General features: G+C 37.8%; 2 protein-coding genes and 1 long non-coding RNA gene across 3 annotated transcripts; 2 read left to right on the forward strand and 1 right to left on the reverse strand.

Annotated features, from left to right (window-relative positions):
* On the forward strand, positions 1-1339 carry LOC133742681 (indole-3-acetic acid-induced protein ARG7-like). Its single transcript, XM_062170360.1, has one exon. It carries the CDS (start codon positions 754-756, stop codon positions 1003-1005), a length of 252 nt encoding a protein of 83 aa, XP_062026344.1. The 5' UTR covers positions 1-753; the 3' UTR covers positions 1006-1339.
* A 6557-nt stretch (positions 1340-7896) lies between these two features.
* LOC133742684 (uncharacterized) lies at positions 7897-11233 on the reverse strand. The gene is made up of 2 exons (XR_009862676.1): positions 8893-11233; positions 7897-8369 (listed from the first exon to the last, which is right to left on the reverse strand). It is a non-coding gene; the product is annotated as an uncharacterized LOC133742684 (long non-coding RNA).
* Positions 11234-15106: 3873 nt separating this feature from the next.
* On the forward strand, positions 15107-15813 carry LOC133742680 (auxin-induced protein 15A-like). The gene has a single exon (XM_062170359.1). It carries the CDS (start codon positions 15217-15219, stop codon positions 15499-15501), a length of 285 nt encoding a protein of 94 aa, XP_062026343.1. The 5' UTR covers positions 15107-15216; the 3' UTR covers positions 15502-15813.
* Positions 15814-17689: the final 1876 nt, after the last annotated feature.

A 17689-nucleotide genomic window follows, 5' to 3' on the forward strand; every position in this document is an offset into this window, starting at 1 on the left:
AAAGAATCTATAACCTCCCAATTTTTCCACCTTCACACGAAAAACCTTTAGTGACGCTAATGGCTCCCTGCTTCGGAAGTCGCCTCCCTTTCGCTTGCAAGTTATATACAGAAGGAACGGAAGACTTGATGTTTCTACAAAAGGAGAGAATTTCTTCAGTAGCATATTTGAAATCTCCTGGGAGGATAATGAGTTACGTGAATGGCAAGACAAAAACAAACCCATGTGATTTCATGATTTCTCACAAGCCGCCCAGTGTCCCTCATTGCTATCCATTTGACCACTCATTTCATGTACTATATCATAGTCCTTCTTCAGTCTTCACCACTACAGCCTCTCATCATAGCCTAGCATATCCTTCAACATATATATGCAGTTTGTTAGGTATATTGAAACTTGTGGTACCTAGTTTTCTTCTTGTCTGCTATAGATAAAGGAGGTAGGGAACATATGTTTCTATCCAAGTATATACAGTTTGGTATCATTTGCATGTGAAATCTAAGTGGGGCTGAAGTTCCCCATGTGATCTCTCACAAGCTAGTGTTCCTAACTGGAGCCCAACTCAGTTCTTCTTCACCAAGCATTTCATCTACCAGATGATTTACGGCATACCATCTCACCTATATATACACACATGATCAACTTCATGAGCAACTCAACTCCTCTCATTGCAAGTATCAAATAAAGCTCTCTGTTTCCCAAGTCCTTTCAATTTTTTCCTCCTCTTTTGATCACTTCAGTAATATAGAAACCATGGGTTTCCGATTGCCTCGAATTGCTAACACAAAGACATCAGTTATCCCAAAAGGCCACCTTGTGGTATATGTTGGAGAGAGCCAGAAGAAACGATTTGTGGTTCCAATATCATATTTGAACCACCCTTTGTTTCAAAATTTGCTGAGTCAAGCTGAAGAAGAATTCGGATACCATCATCCAATGGGTGGAATCACAATTCCTTGCAGTCAGGACACCTTCCTTGATGTCACTTCCCGCCTAAGTGTGTGAGTCAAGCACACTAATGAAGTGACGTTGGATCCAAAAACATCCTCATTTGGAAACTCGCAACTGAGTCAAGATCAAGAAGAGGCTAACTCATCATCTACTGAATCAAGTTGCCACTTGCGCCGAGGGGTATTCCGAGCTGATTCTGAGCTGATAAGAAGAAGGAAGAATCAAATCACATCTCATGAAGCAGGCAAATGACACTGCATCAACTCTCCAAGACAACTACTGTGTACTGTCTAAAGTTCTTGACACCAAATTTTGAATCCCATGTAAAAAAATTGTCCTCCAGAAAAATTATGGGAATATACAATATATTTCAAATTATCCTGATCAATTTTCTAATTAGTTGTCAGTAATTTCCATTATATCATATTTTTTTTTCTTGTATCTATATGCTACAAGTCTACAACTAACAAATCCCAGCAAATTTTGATGAGGAAATACTACTAATGAACTAATGGCTTATCTGATTTTTAACCAAGGCGTGCCTCATACAAAACGGGGTCTTCAATTAAACCACATCAATATGATCTTGACATTGCGATCTCTCAAAATTAATGATAGAGGTCCTTTCCCATCAAAATATGCAGATAGATTCATCCACAGGCTTTAATTAATCTTTGATAGCCTGTGGTATTAAAAGAATAATTAGAGCTGGAATTTTCGTCATGGGAAGGATTATATCATAGCAGAGGAAATGATGAGAAAAGAAACCAAATTATACAACAGAAAGCTTTCTTGCAGTTAAAAAAAAAAAGAGAAGACCAAACCTATTCGTGTGGGTAAGCTGAACCTTAGTACTGGTTCAGCCCTTTAGGTGAGTTCTGTAACTGAGTTCATAACGAATGGGAAAAAAAAGAAGACAACAACAAAAACAAAAACAAAAGATAGTGACTATCAGATATACAAGAATATGTCATCTAAATTTCGTGAAACAGCTAATCAACCTTTCTATCTGGATTTGCTGAGTCAAGTTAAAGAAGAGTTCGGAAGTGATCATCACATAGGCAGTATCAGAATTCCTTGCAATGTAAACATCGCAATTCTCAACACTTGCTTAGCACCTCTGGAGAAGAGTTTGGATGGCTGTACAATTCCCTGCAGAGAAGATGTCCTCATTTTTCGAGGTGTTGATCACTTAGCTCCATCATAGATAGCAGTGGAAGCATTCCACCAAGACGAATATGCAAACAAGTAGGACCGGGTAGTAACTTTCTAACCAGTCAAGGAAGTGGAATGCACTACCTCAAACCTATGAGAGTCATTTAAGGTAGAATGCTGTTGATGGCCCAAGAGGCAACAAGGGGTGCATGGAAAGGCAGCATCACTATCTATATTTAAGAGAAACCAAGAAGCTTGCAATGCTTCCCATTTCGTACTTCAAAGATGATAAATATTGTACAGTACAAAAAGAAAGAAACCCCTCTAATCCGGAATGGTATACATAATGACAGTGTCACAGAACATGAACTTTAATTTCTGTAAACTACTGTTAACTTGATATTGTTGCCATTCATGCTCTATGATACATAGCTTATACCTTCGATTCAATTTTGAAGGCCAAAATTGAATCATTCACAGATTCACTGATTATGTGAAATTTTGAGACAGAAAATTTTAAGATAACATATATATAATGTAAACACTATTTATCTCTCTTCTTCAATTCATAATCTGGTTGGTTTTCTTGGATAGCAAGCTAATAGATAGATATGATAAATGGTATGCAGATATGATATAGCTGAATAACCCAAAAACTGTTGTAAAACGAACATAAAATTGTTTTAGAAAATGGAGAGAGCTTTGCTTCAAAGAACTTGAGAGAGAGAGAGAGAGAGAGAGAGAGAGAGTTTTGATGCAGGGAGGAAGAGTAGTATTTTCTGCTAAAATGGATTACATATAGGGAAAGAGTGTAGGAACATGTAGCCTAAAGTCCTCCCTAAAACAAGGGAGACTTTAGCCTTAAAACATGGACCTTAAAACATGGAAAATGTAATCCTATAACAACATCATGATTACCCTATATCTATTTACATGGTATAGCCATTTATAGTATACTACAATTATACTACAACACAATTTACATAATATAGCCATAATAGTTTACAACACTCCCCCTTGGATATTTCATGTCAATAGTGTTGCCTAGGCTGTGCGCTTTTAAGTTGCCTCGTCAAAAACCTTACCAAGTAATAAAAACCCTGTGGGAAAAAAAAACAACCTTGGTCGAAGGAGAAAAAGAGCACAACGCGCATGAGTGTGGAGTAGCAATATCATAGCTTCGGAGATAAGTGGAGTCTTCTTATCAGCATCATAAGTAGGTAGTATGTCTACGAGAGGGATGCATTTAGATTTGCTACACCAAAACCTTGCCCGGTAAACCCAGTGGGAAAAACCCGTGGTCGAAGGGAAAAGATGAGCAAATGCATATATATTGAATCAAAACATCTTCAGGATGTAGTATAAGTGGGGCGACCATGCTAAAGATATGCCTCGTTAAAACCTTGCCAGGTAATAAAAACCCAGTGGGACAAAATAACCCTGGACGAAGGACAAAAGAGTACACGATGGTCAAGTGGGTATGCTTCTAGATACTCCCCCTGATTCAACTCCCCCTGAAAATTACATGTTAGGTAATTCAGATAATTTACGTAGACCAATACCTTGTACATGCTTCTAGAATGTAGACTTTGGTAGTGACTTAGTGAAGAGGTCTGCACGATTGTCTTCAGATCGAATCTGCTTGACTTTAATTTTCTGATGCTCCTATTGTTGCTGATTGAAGAAGAACTTTGGTGCAATATGTTTGGTGTTGTCTCCTTTGATGAAACCCGTCTTCATTTGCTTGATGCAAGCAGTATTATCCTCGTGGATAGTGGTTGGTTCATCAATGGTGGAATGCAGCCCACATGTGCTTTGTGATGGCTCTCAACCATATACATTCACATACTGCTTCGTGAAAAGCTAGAATCTCAACATGATTCAAAGAGATAGCAACAAGGGTCTGTTTTGTAGACCTCCAAGAAATTGCAGTATTCCCAATGGCAAAGACATAACCAGTTTGGGAACGCGCCTTGTGTGGGTCTGATAGATAGCCTGCATCAGCATATCCAACAAGGCGAGCATCATTCTGAGGATCAAGGGGGTTTGATCCATTTCTTGATGCATAGGGATAAAATAAGCCCATATCAATCGTACCTCTAAGATAACGAAAAATATCTTTTATACCATTCCAGTGGCGGCGTGTTGGTGCAGAGCTATATCTAGCTAACAAGTTCACATCGAATGGGATGTCCTGTCTAGGGCATTGAGCCAAGTACAATAATGCGCCTATTGCACTTAGATATGGGACTTCTGGCACCAATATCTCTTCGTTATCACCAGTAGAACAATACGGTTCTCTCTAGACTTCGGACGACCATGAGTGTGCTTGCTTTTATCCTGATTAAAGCATATTAACATCTTCTGGATGTAATTTGGTTGATGGACCAAAATTTCATCTGCACTTTGCTCGGGCTCCAGGTCGAGACAATAATTTGTTCTCCCAAGGGCTTTCATCTCAAATTCCGACTTCAGGTGCTTTGCAGTTTCCTTGATCTCTTCAGGAATATCAATCAAATTCATGTCTTTGACATAGACCGCCATAATTGCAAACCCGGAATTTGTTTCCTTAATAAACACGCATAGGCGTAGTTTATTATTCACATATCCCATCCCGATCAAATATTCACTTAGACGGTTATACCACTTCCGTCTAGATTGTTTTAATTCATAAAGTGAACACCTCAAAACTAATGGAGAACACGTTCCGTGGTCTAGAACTATTTGCATTGGGTACCTTAAGTCCTTCAGGAACTTTCAGGTATATCTCTGTATTATGATCCCCCTAGAGATAAGTTATGACCACATTCATAAGCTGCATATTCAGTTTTTCGGAAACTACCAAATTGATAAGGTAGTGGAACGTTATGACGTTCATTACGGGAGAATACGCCTCCTCGTAATCAATCACAGGGCGTTGAGAAAATTCTTGCGCCACTAGACGAGCTTTGTGTATCACAATCTCATTTTTCTCATTACGCTTCCTTATAAATACCCATTTAAATTCTACAGGTTTAACATGGGGAGGTGTAGGAACAACAGGTCCAAAACACCTTTCTCTTTGTCAAGGAATCTAATTTGACCTAGATTGCTTATTTCCTTTTTGGCCAGTCATTTCTTCGTTAACATTCATCAACGGAGCAAGGTTCGATTTCATCTCTTGTTTTAGTTTCGGTGGCCACCGCAAATACAAACACATCATCGATGATAATCTCATTCCAATTCCAAATCTCACAAAGTTTACCGAGATTTCTCTATTCTCGGGAGTGGGTTCAAATGTTGGAGCGTCCCCCAACGTCGTCTCTTCTAGGACGGACCCATAATCCGGATTTATCTCGTGAGATGAATCAGTTTGAGATTGCGATGTCAAGAAGATTCATTTGTGCCGAGTTTACCCTCTTCTGGGGATAAGAATCTTTCGAACCTAATGGTCTACCTCACTTCTGGGCAGGGACATATGACTGGTTAGCCGCTATGGTCGTACCTCGTCCATCTGGGATGACATGTCATACGGGGACGTCTATCCTTACAGGCATATTTGCAGCAGGTATATGTGATCTGGTCACTTTAGCTAGATCAGAGAAAGCGTCTGGCATATTTTGGGCTATACTTTGTAGATCTAGAATTCTCCGCACTTCACTATCGCATTGTGCGGTTCGGGGATCGAGATGAGACATAGTGGGGACATTCCACGTCAATTCACGTCGTTCATCAGGAACGGTAACGTTCTTATCTCCCCCTAACGGCGGGAAGATTGTCTCATCAAAGTGACAATCTGTAAACTCTCCGGCATTATCAAGTCTTATGGACTTTATGGGATAATCCGAGTGGTGAGCCACAATTTCATGATCTGGGCGAGAGTTTAGCAAAAGCAGCATTTTCTTGTGGACAATAGTGTAACATGTGATCACTTTGTCGATACATCAACCACAACCATGAAATATTTAAATTGTCCGCATGGTGGTTGGAAAGGTCCACAAATTTTCCTTGCATTCTGTGCAGAAAAATGGTGTGTGTATATACTAGTCTTTGCACATGACGGTCTAGAGTTTAACATTCCTAACGAGCAAGTTTGGCGTAATGTGTTACTAAACACAGGACCCTTATTCAGAAGGGGATGCCCGTGTGATAAGTTGAGGATACGGTGCATCATACTTTGACCTGGGTGTCCCAAATGGTCATGCCATAGCAAGTAGTTGCTCGAATTGGTTAGCTTCTGGCTAACAAATTTCAATTTCTCCAATATACGCTTCTGGCCGCACATTCAGAGGTTATGCAAAGATATTACACTCATTTTTCTTAGGGGTTTCAACGTGATAAATGTTGGTTCGAATATATATCCTTAATACTCAATAACGTTCTTCTGGAACGTGGAGATTATAAGGCTTCATTAATGGTAGGTTCAGTACCATTGGACAACATATAGTGGGTTTTGCCATAACCCTCTATCAGGTTGGATTGGCCTGATACGGTTGTCACAGAGGTATGAATAGACAATAAGTTTGAAAAATATCTCCGATCTGGGAGTATGGTGTGCGTAATAGCACTTTTAACCAGACAACAAACTTCCCCACAGAATATGCCTATTCATTTATTTAATTCAATGGATCACATGTATGAATAAGTTTATTGAATTAAATATATTCGAACATAACCACATTTCTATAATCCAAAATAATTGAAAACATAAATCACCAAAATCCGAAGATGTTTCATTCATTAAGATGAAATAGATATGGCACAAGGGGCCAATTATACCCATGTCTTCGAGTTCTAATCCTCGGTATGTTCAGTAACTGCCTGAAAATCCATGATCTCTAGTGTGGAATCGATAGAAAATGACCCTTTAATAAAGTTGGTATTTCGAGTTCTGCGACTGGCGTAATACTCATCTACTGCTTAGGCTATCGCACAACAGGTGCGGGACCAGCAGTCAATTCCTCCACATTGATAACAAAGATCATGCTGGTCGATTCTGGTGGCAGCGGGCCGGACCAGTGTTCCTTTCAACTCGGGCTTGCTGAGTTATGGCATCATGGTTCCTACCACGTGGGCCTTGGCCACGTGGAGCCTGATTACATGGCCTCTTGGGCTTTGGCCAAGTGGCAGACGGTCATATGGGCTAATTTCGTTCTGCCAATCATGTCTTGCTTCAAGCAAGAAAATGGTCATTTGATGGTGAAAGTGCTCTTCTAGAGCGACCCAAAGAATCTGTGTATCCTCTTCATCGGATACTCAACTTGGAGTGTTTTCTCCATATGTTTCCTTTGAAAATTATGGCACTCATATTAAAAACCTCAATGACGACATTGTTAGCATTGATTGTTGATCTCATCTTCTTTGCAGTTAGATGAATTATCACATCTTGAGTCCACTTTAGATAGTTTCTTCTGGAAACCTCCAAAGCAACAAAGTCAAGTTTGTTGAGATTTGGCATTTCTTACAGGAAAGGAACAAATAATCTTAGTGCTTTGGGTAGTATCGTCCATAAGCAACTAATAGGAACTTCAGGTTCTATAACATGGTATGAAAAATCGGATTAAACATGTAAAATCTACTGGTTTTATCATGTGTGGTGAATTTATGAAGGAAACTTCAAGTTTCTTAAATGGCATTATCGAAACTACAAGTTCGATATGTGTATGAACTACTGGTTCATTTAGAACTTCTAGTTCATTAGGTACCTGCATTTTCTACACATATATTCTAGTGCGAAAATTTAGACAAGTAACACAATAATATTGAATAGAGCAAATTGAAATAATATCTCACAAATTGAATAAATGGAAATCACAAATCAATTGAGATATTAATTGCATGCTAGTAATATAACATATTAATTGTCACACAATTATGTGAATAAATGCTTCTGGCAATTAATTACACATATGAAATATGGTGAATTTATTTACAATAGCCATAATGACATGCACATTGTCTGGGTTCAAATCTCAGTAGAATCAAATCATTTTTTCTTTTATTTGGTTCTGCTGGACCAAAGAAAGAGTGGGCTTGATAGTGAAGCCTATCGGGCTTAGTCTGCGGGCTTGTGACTCGGCCTTTCATGCGTAATTTAAATGGTGTGTGAGGCCTGCTGGGCTGCTAGGTCCTGCAGAGGGAGAGTAGGCCTGCTGGGCTCAAACTGGTCTTTGTCATGGCAACTCATGGCGAGCTTCTGTTATGGTCTTGTAGCTTGGGCCTGAGCTTCTGGCTCGAATTTGTTATTATGACTTTGGGCTTGATTTGAGCTTCTGACTCAGCCTCTATTAATTCACAATTATAACATAACCAAATTTAATATATGTTATTAAATCGTAACATAAATAAATTAATGCAGCGGTTATATACATAAGGAAATGAGTTCAAATCCCATTAATTAATGCTTCTGGCATTTCGTATAGGTAATAAATTGAGCAAATGCTTCTGGCATAACTTTATGTAATAATCGCATAATAATTTAGCCCATAATGCTTCTAGCATAAGGAATTATAATGGCATAATTCAAATTAGTGTAACCAAAAAATTAAGTCCATAATGCTTCAACAAAAATCAAAAACATGATTGCAGCTTCTACTGAATAACAGTCGAAAGACGAACTGAAACATTAAGCAAAACTACCCAGAAAAATACGAAAATTTACAGAGATGCACTAAACACATAAGGGCTCCAGCATACAAAATTTGGTGAGTTTTGGAGTTGATTTACTATTTCAAATAAATACTGGAACACAGAGAACAGAAGGTAAAATGAAACAGCAAAATCGGTTTTTGTTTGGAAAAAACCTACTTGGTTGTAGAGCTGGTAGAGTGAAGTTGATTGAAAGATGAACTGCCTCTTCTCTGCAACCCAAGTTATTCACCTCTCCTCTTGTCAATCTGCAATCCGAATCGTAGAGCTATTCGTGCTGATAACGTGTTGTAAAACGAACATAAAATTGTTTTAGAAAATGGAGAGAGCTTTGCTTCAAAGAACTTGAGAGAGAGAGAGAGAGAGAGAGAGTTTTGATGCAGGGAGGAAGAGTAGTATTTTCTGCTAAAATGGATTACATATAGGGAAAGAGTGTAGGAACATGTAGCCTAAAGTCCTCCCTAAAACAAGGGAGACTTTAGCCTTAAAACATGGACCTTAAAACATGGAAAATGTAATCCTATAACAACATCATGATTACCCTATATCTATTTACATGGTATAGCCATTTATAGTATACTACAATTATACTACAACACAATTTACATAATATAGCCATAATAGTTTACAACAAAAACCAGAAAACTGTTGTATTATCACCTCTTTTTCTTTGGTTGAGACCTCAAGCACATCACCCACCATATTGAAAAAGAAAATAAGCAAGGACATTGCAGCTGTATAGATTCAGCAGCATACATACAGAGGAAGTGTCAGCAGGTTTCAGAATTTGCAATCTTCTTATGTGCTTGGACAGGTTGTCAGCACTCAGCAGCATACATACAGAGAAGTGTAAGCAGGTTTTAGAAGTTGCAATCACCAACTCATGCCGAGTTCAGTCTATTCATGAATGCATCAATGTCCATCAACTCTGGTGTTTGAAACTGTTGGTAATAAGCAAATCAGTACCTGTACGTATGGCTTTCTCAGTTTCTTGTGATGCATGACCATCAGAGGAATTTCCTAGGTTGACCAAATGAAACAAAATACTCCCTCAGCTAGCCAGTTGAAACTAGAGATCATAGACTATAGATGAAACAACAAACCAAATGCCAGGCTGGCTAGGTGCTCCCAATCAAGATATAGCATCCCTTTATATCCGGCCGCAAGTAAAATTGTGTAATTAGCACCACAAATTCTTGTCTGTAAGCAACATCAATTATCAGAGTTGGGCAAGATCAGAGTTCGTCTCCCCCATGTCTGCTACCATCTTTGATCATCACACATTTGCATGTGAAATCTCATGGGTGATAAAGTGCTCGAGTAGGAAGACAAAGCCATGTGATTTCTCACAAGCTAGTGTCTCCAACTGGAGCCCATGAGTCCCTTCTCAGCTTCTTTTCACCAATCATTTCATGTAGCAGATGATTTTCCGTATACCCTTTCATCTATATATACACACATACATGATTAGGTTCCTCAACAACTCAACTCTTTTCCTTGCAAGCATCAAAGCTTTCTCTGTTACCAACTCCTTATTCTTATCTTCTGCTTCAAGCCTTCAATCACATAAAAATATAGAAACGATGGGTTTCCGATTGCCTGGAATCTCTAACACAAAGAGAAGTCTTACTCCATACCAAACCGTTTCAAAGACATCAGATATCCCAAAAGGCTACTTTGCGGTCTATATATGTTGGGGAGAGCCAAAAGAAACGATTTGTGGTTCCAATATCATATTTGAACCAACCTTTGTTTCAGGATTTGCTGAGTCAAGCTGAAGAAGAATTCTGATACCATCATCCAATGGGTGGTATCACAATTCCTTGCAGTGAGGACACCTTCCTTGATCTCACTTCCCACCTAAGTGTGTGTCATGAGCACTAATGAAGTCGATATCTTGGATCCAAAACATCCTCATTTGGAAACTTACTGCTGATTCAAGTTGAAGAAGAGGCTCACTCATATATATATATATATATATATATATATATATATATATATATATATATATTCGGGGATATGGCGTACGGGGCAACACAATGTGGTTGAGGTGTTTTGTTCTTATTTTGCCTCTCCCTTTGCAAAAACGGGTAACTTCATCATCTACTGAATCAAATTGCCTCTTGCACTGAGGAGAAATCTGCTGTACTTCCTCAAGCTGCTTCTGACCTGAGAAGAAAGATGTCCAAAAGTTTGAAGAAGGATCAAATCACGATTTCTACTACATTACATGAACTCTTCAAAGAAAATCATCTAAAGTTCTTGACTACAATTTTGAACACAAATCCAGTCAAATTCTGTGTTTGGACCCCATGTAAAACTTTCTTGTTCTCCCGAACTATGAGAATATATAGTACCTATTTCAAATCCTGCTAAACATTCTTTTTTTTTTTTTTTTTTTTTAAATCATATGTAGAGTGAGCTCTAATCTATATAGTCTGATAGTTTCCAGCTCTAATATAATTGAAACTGTCATTATATTAACCAAAATTTAAACACAGCGGCAAATTTCTGAAGTAATAACTCTAAAGTTTTGACCTGTTCATCTTCTGTTTACATTATCTGCAGACTCACAGACATCCATGAACAAAATTCAATTGAAAAGAAAGAAAGGAAAAAAAAAAAAACTGTTTTAGTTGCTGACACCAAATCTATTTCTGTCTGTATATTCCATACTTGTTCTGCTTAAAATCTTAAATTTGTTGACCTATGCTAGTACCATGCATTCGATGCATATGCAGGCAGTGTGACAGTTTCCTAAGACCTAAATCAAACTCCATAATTTCCACAAAGGGAACTTCATTTATGTAGTGATAACTGTACCACATAAAATGATAAAATACTTTTCTTGGTAACCAAGTCGCCAAGCGGCTTTAGTCAAGTCATTCACCTGGTCCTCCATGAGATCCAGTTCCCCAACATGCTCTTGTATCTGATGAACGATCCGTGGTACCGACATTTCCATATCTCTGATCAAGTTGTAGTAGTTGAATTTGCATCTGGCATTTTTGCATTTCACTGCTCTAACAGTATCATACAGTATTTCAAATACTGATACTGGAGCAGCAGCAGCATTAGCCTCCCCTCTGATCAGCGCCGCCATAATCGTCAGAAAACTTGAATAAATTGAGTTTGGCAAGGGCTCTCTAATCTACTATAAGGAGTGTGTCAGCACAAGCACTAACCAGTTGATCGAGTATAAGGTGGTAAGTGTTATGACACCTTCCAAGGCATAGATATTCTTGGAGCCATTCTATTGGAACGTCCCACTTTTCTTCATTTGACTGCCTAGATTTTATCAACCTCGAACAACAGCGGAATATCCACTGAAAAATCAAAACCCATTGTATTTCCTTCGACCAACGACCAAACCACCCAAGAATCACATCCTAAATAAACTTGGCTAAATGAATTACAAGGTCAATATGATTGAGATCTACTTTAACCTCATCAGACAAGCAAAGCCATAACCACTATTCAAGCATTAGACTCCACAAGTACAGAAGAACAACCTAACTGTAACCCTATTTTAATCCCGCAAGAGAATTGCAAAGAATCTAACATAAATGACAAAGTAAACATTGAGTTCAATCTAATAAAGAATGCACCAGGGTTCCTCATTTGGTCCTTGAAACTGAATACCTGTACGGTTTTCTTGTCAAGCTTGACCAAGTGAATGTTATAGATTTGACCAAATAAAATGAGAGGCCGCCTTAGCTTGGTGATATTATAGATGAATGGATCATAAGTGACACAGGAAAGCAGATGGGCAGCCCTTTATATTCCGGACTCATCGTAAAACTATTATAGCAGCACCAGAAATTTCTGTCTGTGACGGAACACTAGTTAATGAGCCTGTTGTTATATATGTAAAGGAGGTAGGGATAGATTTTTCTACAAAACCATAGATTTTGAACACTAGCATATGCCAAATAGACGTGAAGGACAAGACAAACCATGTATTCCTTGATTTCCCGCCCACTTGTGTCCCCAATTACTGCCATCTTCACCACTCATTTCATGTATCAAATAACTGATGGAGATTCTTAATTCATTTAATGTAGGGAATCATGTATCAACACAAGGATACAGTTTGGTATCATTTGCAGGTGAAATGTCCTTGAGGGATGAAGAACTTAAGTAGGAAGACAAACCCATGTGGTTTCTCACCTCACAACCTAGTATCCCTACCTCAGTGCGTCTTCACCAATCATTCAGGTACAAGATGAGTTTCCACACACCCTAACAGCTATATATACACAGGCATGGTCAGGTTCATGAGCAACTCAAACCTTCTCCTTGCTAAGCATCACAGCTTTCTCTTTTTCTCAAGTCCTTAAAATTCTTCCTCCTTCACTTGGGAATATAGAAATCATGGGTTTGCGCTTTCCTGGAATTGCTAAAACAACTTCAATCCCAAAAGGCTTTTTTGCAGTATATGTGGGAGAGAATCAGAAGAAGCGATTTGTGATTCCAATCTCTTTTCTGAACCAGCCTTTATTTCTGGATTTGTTGAGTCAAGCTGAAGAAGAATTTGGATACAATCATCCAATGGGTGGTATCACCATTCCTTGCAGTGAAGACACCTTCCTTGATCTTACTTCCCGCTTAAGTGTGTGAATGAATGCTTCTGATTTGAACCTGGGATCACAAACCATCCTCATTTCAGAACTCGCTGCTGAGTCAATATGAAGAAGAGGCAAGTGTTGATCATCAATGGTATAGACTCACATCTTCTGTTGAGGGGATACTTCTACAAGTCTGAAGTTGTCTACAAGATGGGCAGAAAAATACAAAGTCTATGAAGCAGAGAGTGACATGACAATATCATGAACTCACATAGACCACATTCACCCTAACATCATGACTCCAGTTTAGAATTCAAAAAGGGTCAAATTTTGTCTTAGTTGACCGTTTTTAATCCCATGTAAAATTCATTGTTGGCTCTCCAAAAAAAAAAAATGGTAATAACTATCATATTTAATTCCTCATGCATCTAGTGTTATCTTGTATTCTTAATTATGCAATTCCCTACAGAGTTATATTTAGTTATTTACTTTACGTTATTCATGTTTGTGTCTTTGATCATCAAGATACCTGGAAAATTCATGTCCATTTCAACTCATATGTTCTAAAAACAGTCATATTGTTTGTAGTTCCTGCATTTCAAACTAGTAATTTAGGTTGGCACTTCATATGAATATCACAATGTTTTTCTACCGAGATAGATACTGTAAAGATAAAACTATTTGTCATAGATTATATCTCTTCTTGCATCAGCTATATGAGCTACAATAAACTATGAGGCCATTGTACAAAACTGTTGAAAACTAACAGAGAGATAAAAATAAACAACAGAACTGTCTCGTGTAGTATTAACCTCTTACATTTTGACAATCCAAAGAAAAAAGTACGTCCTGATGAGGAAAAGAAGAATCATCAGGTTTACAAATATCATTACTATGTGATTGACAAGACATATTCAGACATATGGGACACAAGCTAGCTGGTCCCTATTTCTTAAGAGGGAGACTCAACTAATGCCAATTTTTTTTTTTTTTCCGATCTGAAGACAGAATCATGTGATCCTCAAATGCTCGATCATGTCTCCCCTGTTTATATTCAAACTCACAACAACTATGATTTTCAATACAGATTGGAAAATGTCCTTGCAATTTCTTTCTTTGTTTTCTTTCTCTTTCATTTTAAGTTCCTTTTGGTCATTTTTATTTCAACTGTTTCATACCACAAGTTTCTCAATGGAAAACAAAAATATTGAGATCGATCAATCAAATCATAAATCATCAATGCTCCTCATCCTCCAATATTTGAGTAAAAAACTTTAAATATTTGAAATCCGTACCTGTTGGGTTTTCTGGTCATGGTTGGCAGTCTATTTAATTTTCTAGACAGATCAAAAATTGAAACACTTCCTCAGCTTGTTGACACTGGAGACATAGATGAAACAACAAAGCCACATGCTAACCTAGCTTTCTTGTTCCCAGTACATAGCATCATTTATATCTGACCACATATAGAACTGTTAATATAGTACCACATATTCTTGTTTGTAGAGCAACTCCAATTATCAGTGCTGGGAAGAAATCCACATCTGAAGTCATTTTCTTATATAGAAATTCCACTTATGAAGGTCCACTCCGTGTCTCTCGTGCAATGAGGTAGGGAAGGATGTTTCTACAGTAGACTTCATCAATGGCAAGACATACACATGTGATCTCTTGATTTTTCACAAGCTACTGTCCCTCGCTGGTGCGCATCTTCGCCACTCATTTCATGTAGCAAACAGATAGTGCGTCTTCACCACTCATTCAAAGATTGTCCACAGACCCTTTCTTCCTCTATATATAAACCGATTATTTGAGATCAGGAAGTCAAGTATTCTCCTTGCCTTGAATTCAAAACCTTCTCTGTTTCCCAAGTCCTTCTAAATCTTTTCCGCTTTCTTCAACTCATATAAAAACCATGGGATTCCGGTTGCCTGGAATTGTTAACACCAAGAAAAGTCTTATTCAACCTCTATCTGCTGCTAAGACCTTAGATGTCCCGAAAGGTTATCTCGCAGTCTATGTTGGGAAGAAACAGATGAAGAGATTTGTAATCCCAGTATCATATTTGAACCAACCTCTGTTCCTGGATTTGCTGAGTCAAGCTGAAGAAGAATTTGGATACGATCATCCAATGGGTGGTCTCACAATTCCTTGCAGCGAAGACACCTTCCATGATCTCACTTCCCGCCTGAGTGTGTAAAGGAACAATAATGAAGTGGATCTTGGATCCGAAACCTCCTCATTTCAAAACTCGCTGCTGACTCAAGATAAAGATGAGTCTATGCTTGATCATCCAACTGAATGGACTCACAGCTGTTCAAGGAAAACTTTGGGAACACTGAAGCTGCAATAGAGCTGAGCAGGAAGATACAAAATTTTTGAAGCAGACAAATGATGACCTTGGTCCAAAATCAGGACTCCAATTTTGAACTCACAGTATTCTGTGTTTCAATCCCTTGTAAACTTCTTTATTGCTATCAATAACAGTATGGGAATATATTTTAAGTGCTCATCAGCTTTCTTATTTTTCATTATTTTCTAGCTCCTTGGCCTGATTTCCACTGCAGCATCCAGAAACCAAATTTGAGATTCTGATGGCTAAATGAATACTCACTTATATGACATGGCTATACTACTGGTGACTAGAACTGATGATTTCATTGAAGTTATTTCTCAAAAGTTGTTCCAGACATGCATTTTGAAAGTTCAATCTTCCTGTCATTCACATGAGTGACATGACAAGTTGTTCCTCAATGCATAGCATACAGTTATCATTTGATTTCCATTACTGATTCTGACATGTAACCTATAATTTAACCACTGTATATCCATCAGTGAAAAACCAGGGAGTTCATGTTGGAGCCAGTGACCACTTATGTTAAGTCGATGACACACATGATACCACTTTAGTTATCTCAGCTAAGACCAGGCCTATCATTGTTTGAGAAGAACTGCAAAATCCAAGTAAAGAGAACTTTCTTATAAATTATTTCATGCTAAGGGGAGATGCAAGAATAACAACAATAAGTATGTAAATTTTGAAAAGTACATGACCAAAGTTGGAGGTGCAGCCGTCCTTAGATTCATAGTTTGCAAAGAACATACAAAACCAAGTACAATCATCACTTAAGTAATTTTATTTTCAAAGGAACATCCCATTTATAATCATGATCAATCTGCAACATGAAAGCTAGAGGCAGTGAATAAGGCATTAAAGAACAGCAACATCAAAACAAAATAGGAAAAAACAAAACAAAAAAAGGAAAGGACTAAATGGTGATTTTTGGACTCAACCTTAACAAAATAAGACAGAGCCAAAACTAGTGTTGCATATATTTCTCGCTTGTGTGAGTAAAAAGGTTTCAAAAACCATTTTAAATAACAGCACAACATATAAAAAATTCAGAAAATACTAACAATAGACAAGGGCATCTTGTTTCTCATGTGTGAACAATGGCAGGTCAATTTTTTGTTTTTTTTTTTTCCTATAGAAGAGAGATAAGGGAGTAATCTGTAGAAAAGGAAGTTAACAAACAGTGTAAAAATGCAGTAGAAAATTTCTTGCAGTAAAAAAGGATAGAAAATCGAAAACTGGAGTGCATGAAAAGAGTTATTATCTTTCCCTGAGAATTAAGTTATTATCCAGGATCGACTGCATGCTCTAACAAACATCGGAAGTCGACTTTGGAGTTTTAGAATTGAATACACTGCTGGGAAATCCACGGAGAAAACCAAGCTTTTATAAATTGCAGTAAAGATTCTCAACATCCGTGGAAGTTTATGATACCCCTATACTAGTTAGCTTTTGGTCAAGACTAATATTTCTCCTACAGAACAACATGTGAGTAGGCTTATATGGGCGTATCTAATGCATGCAAATAAAGAGGTACGATTGTAAGAAGGTTCCTTTGAGGCATACAAATAAGATTTTGATGCATGTGGAAATATCTATGTTCTGTGCAAAAGACAGAGATATGAGGCATACATAATCATGTATTAGAGTTTGCAATCTTCTTAAGTTTAATTTATTAACTTCAAAGCTTTGTGCAAGTTTCTAACTGGCTCAACCTAATCATGAGTACATTAATTTCTTTATCACTGGGATTTCAACAAATAGCCGGAACTGATATTCAAATATATAATCAATACCTGTGTTTTTAGCTTTTCATGCCTGATCATCAATTGACTTTCCTTGATTGACTAGACAAATGAAATACTTGCTCAGTTTGTTGGCATTGAAGATCATGGATATCATACATGAAGCAGCAAGACCACATGGTAGACTGGCTTGGTGATCTACCAATTCTTGTCTGTAAAGAAACATTATTCACCGGTGGTCCAGAGTTGGATTAGAAGTGCAAGTCTGAATCAAGGCTATTATGAGTCCT

Source organism: Rosa rugosa, chromosome 4 (assembly GCF_958449725.1).
Source record: "Rosa rugosa chromosome 4, drRosRugo1.1, whole genome shotgun sequence".
Classification (NCBI taxonomy): Eukaryota; Viridiplantae; Streptophyta; class Magnoliopsida; order Rosales; family Rosaceae; genus Rosa; species Rosa rugosa.

Excerpts from the sequence above, each read along its gene's own strand:
- LOC133742681 (XM_062170360.1), top strand. The coding sequence starts at position 754 with ATGGGTTTCCGATTGCCTCGAATTGCTAACACAAAGACATCAGTTATC.
- LOC133742680 (XM_062170359.1), top strand. The coding sequence starts at position 15,217 with ATGGGATTCCGGTTGCCTGGAATTGTTAACACCAAGAAAAGTCTTATT.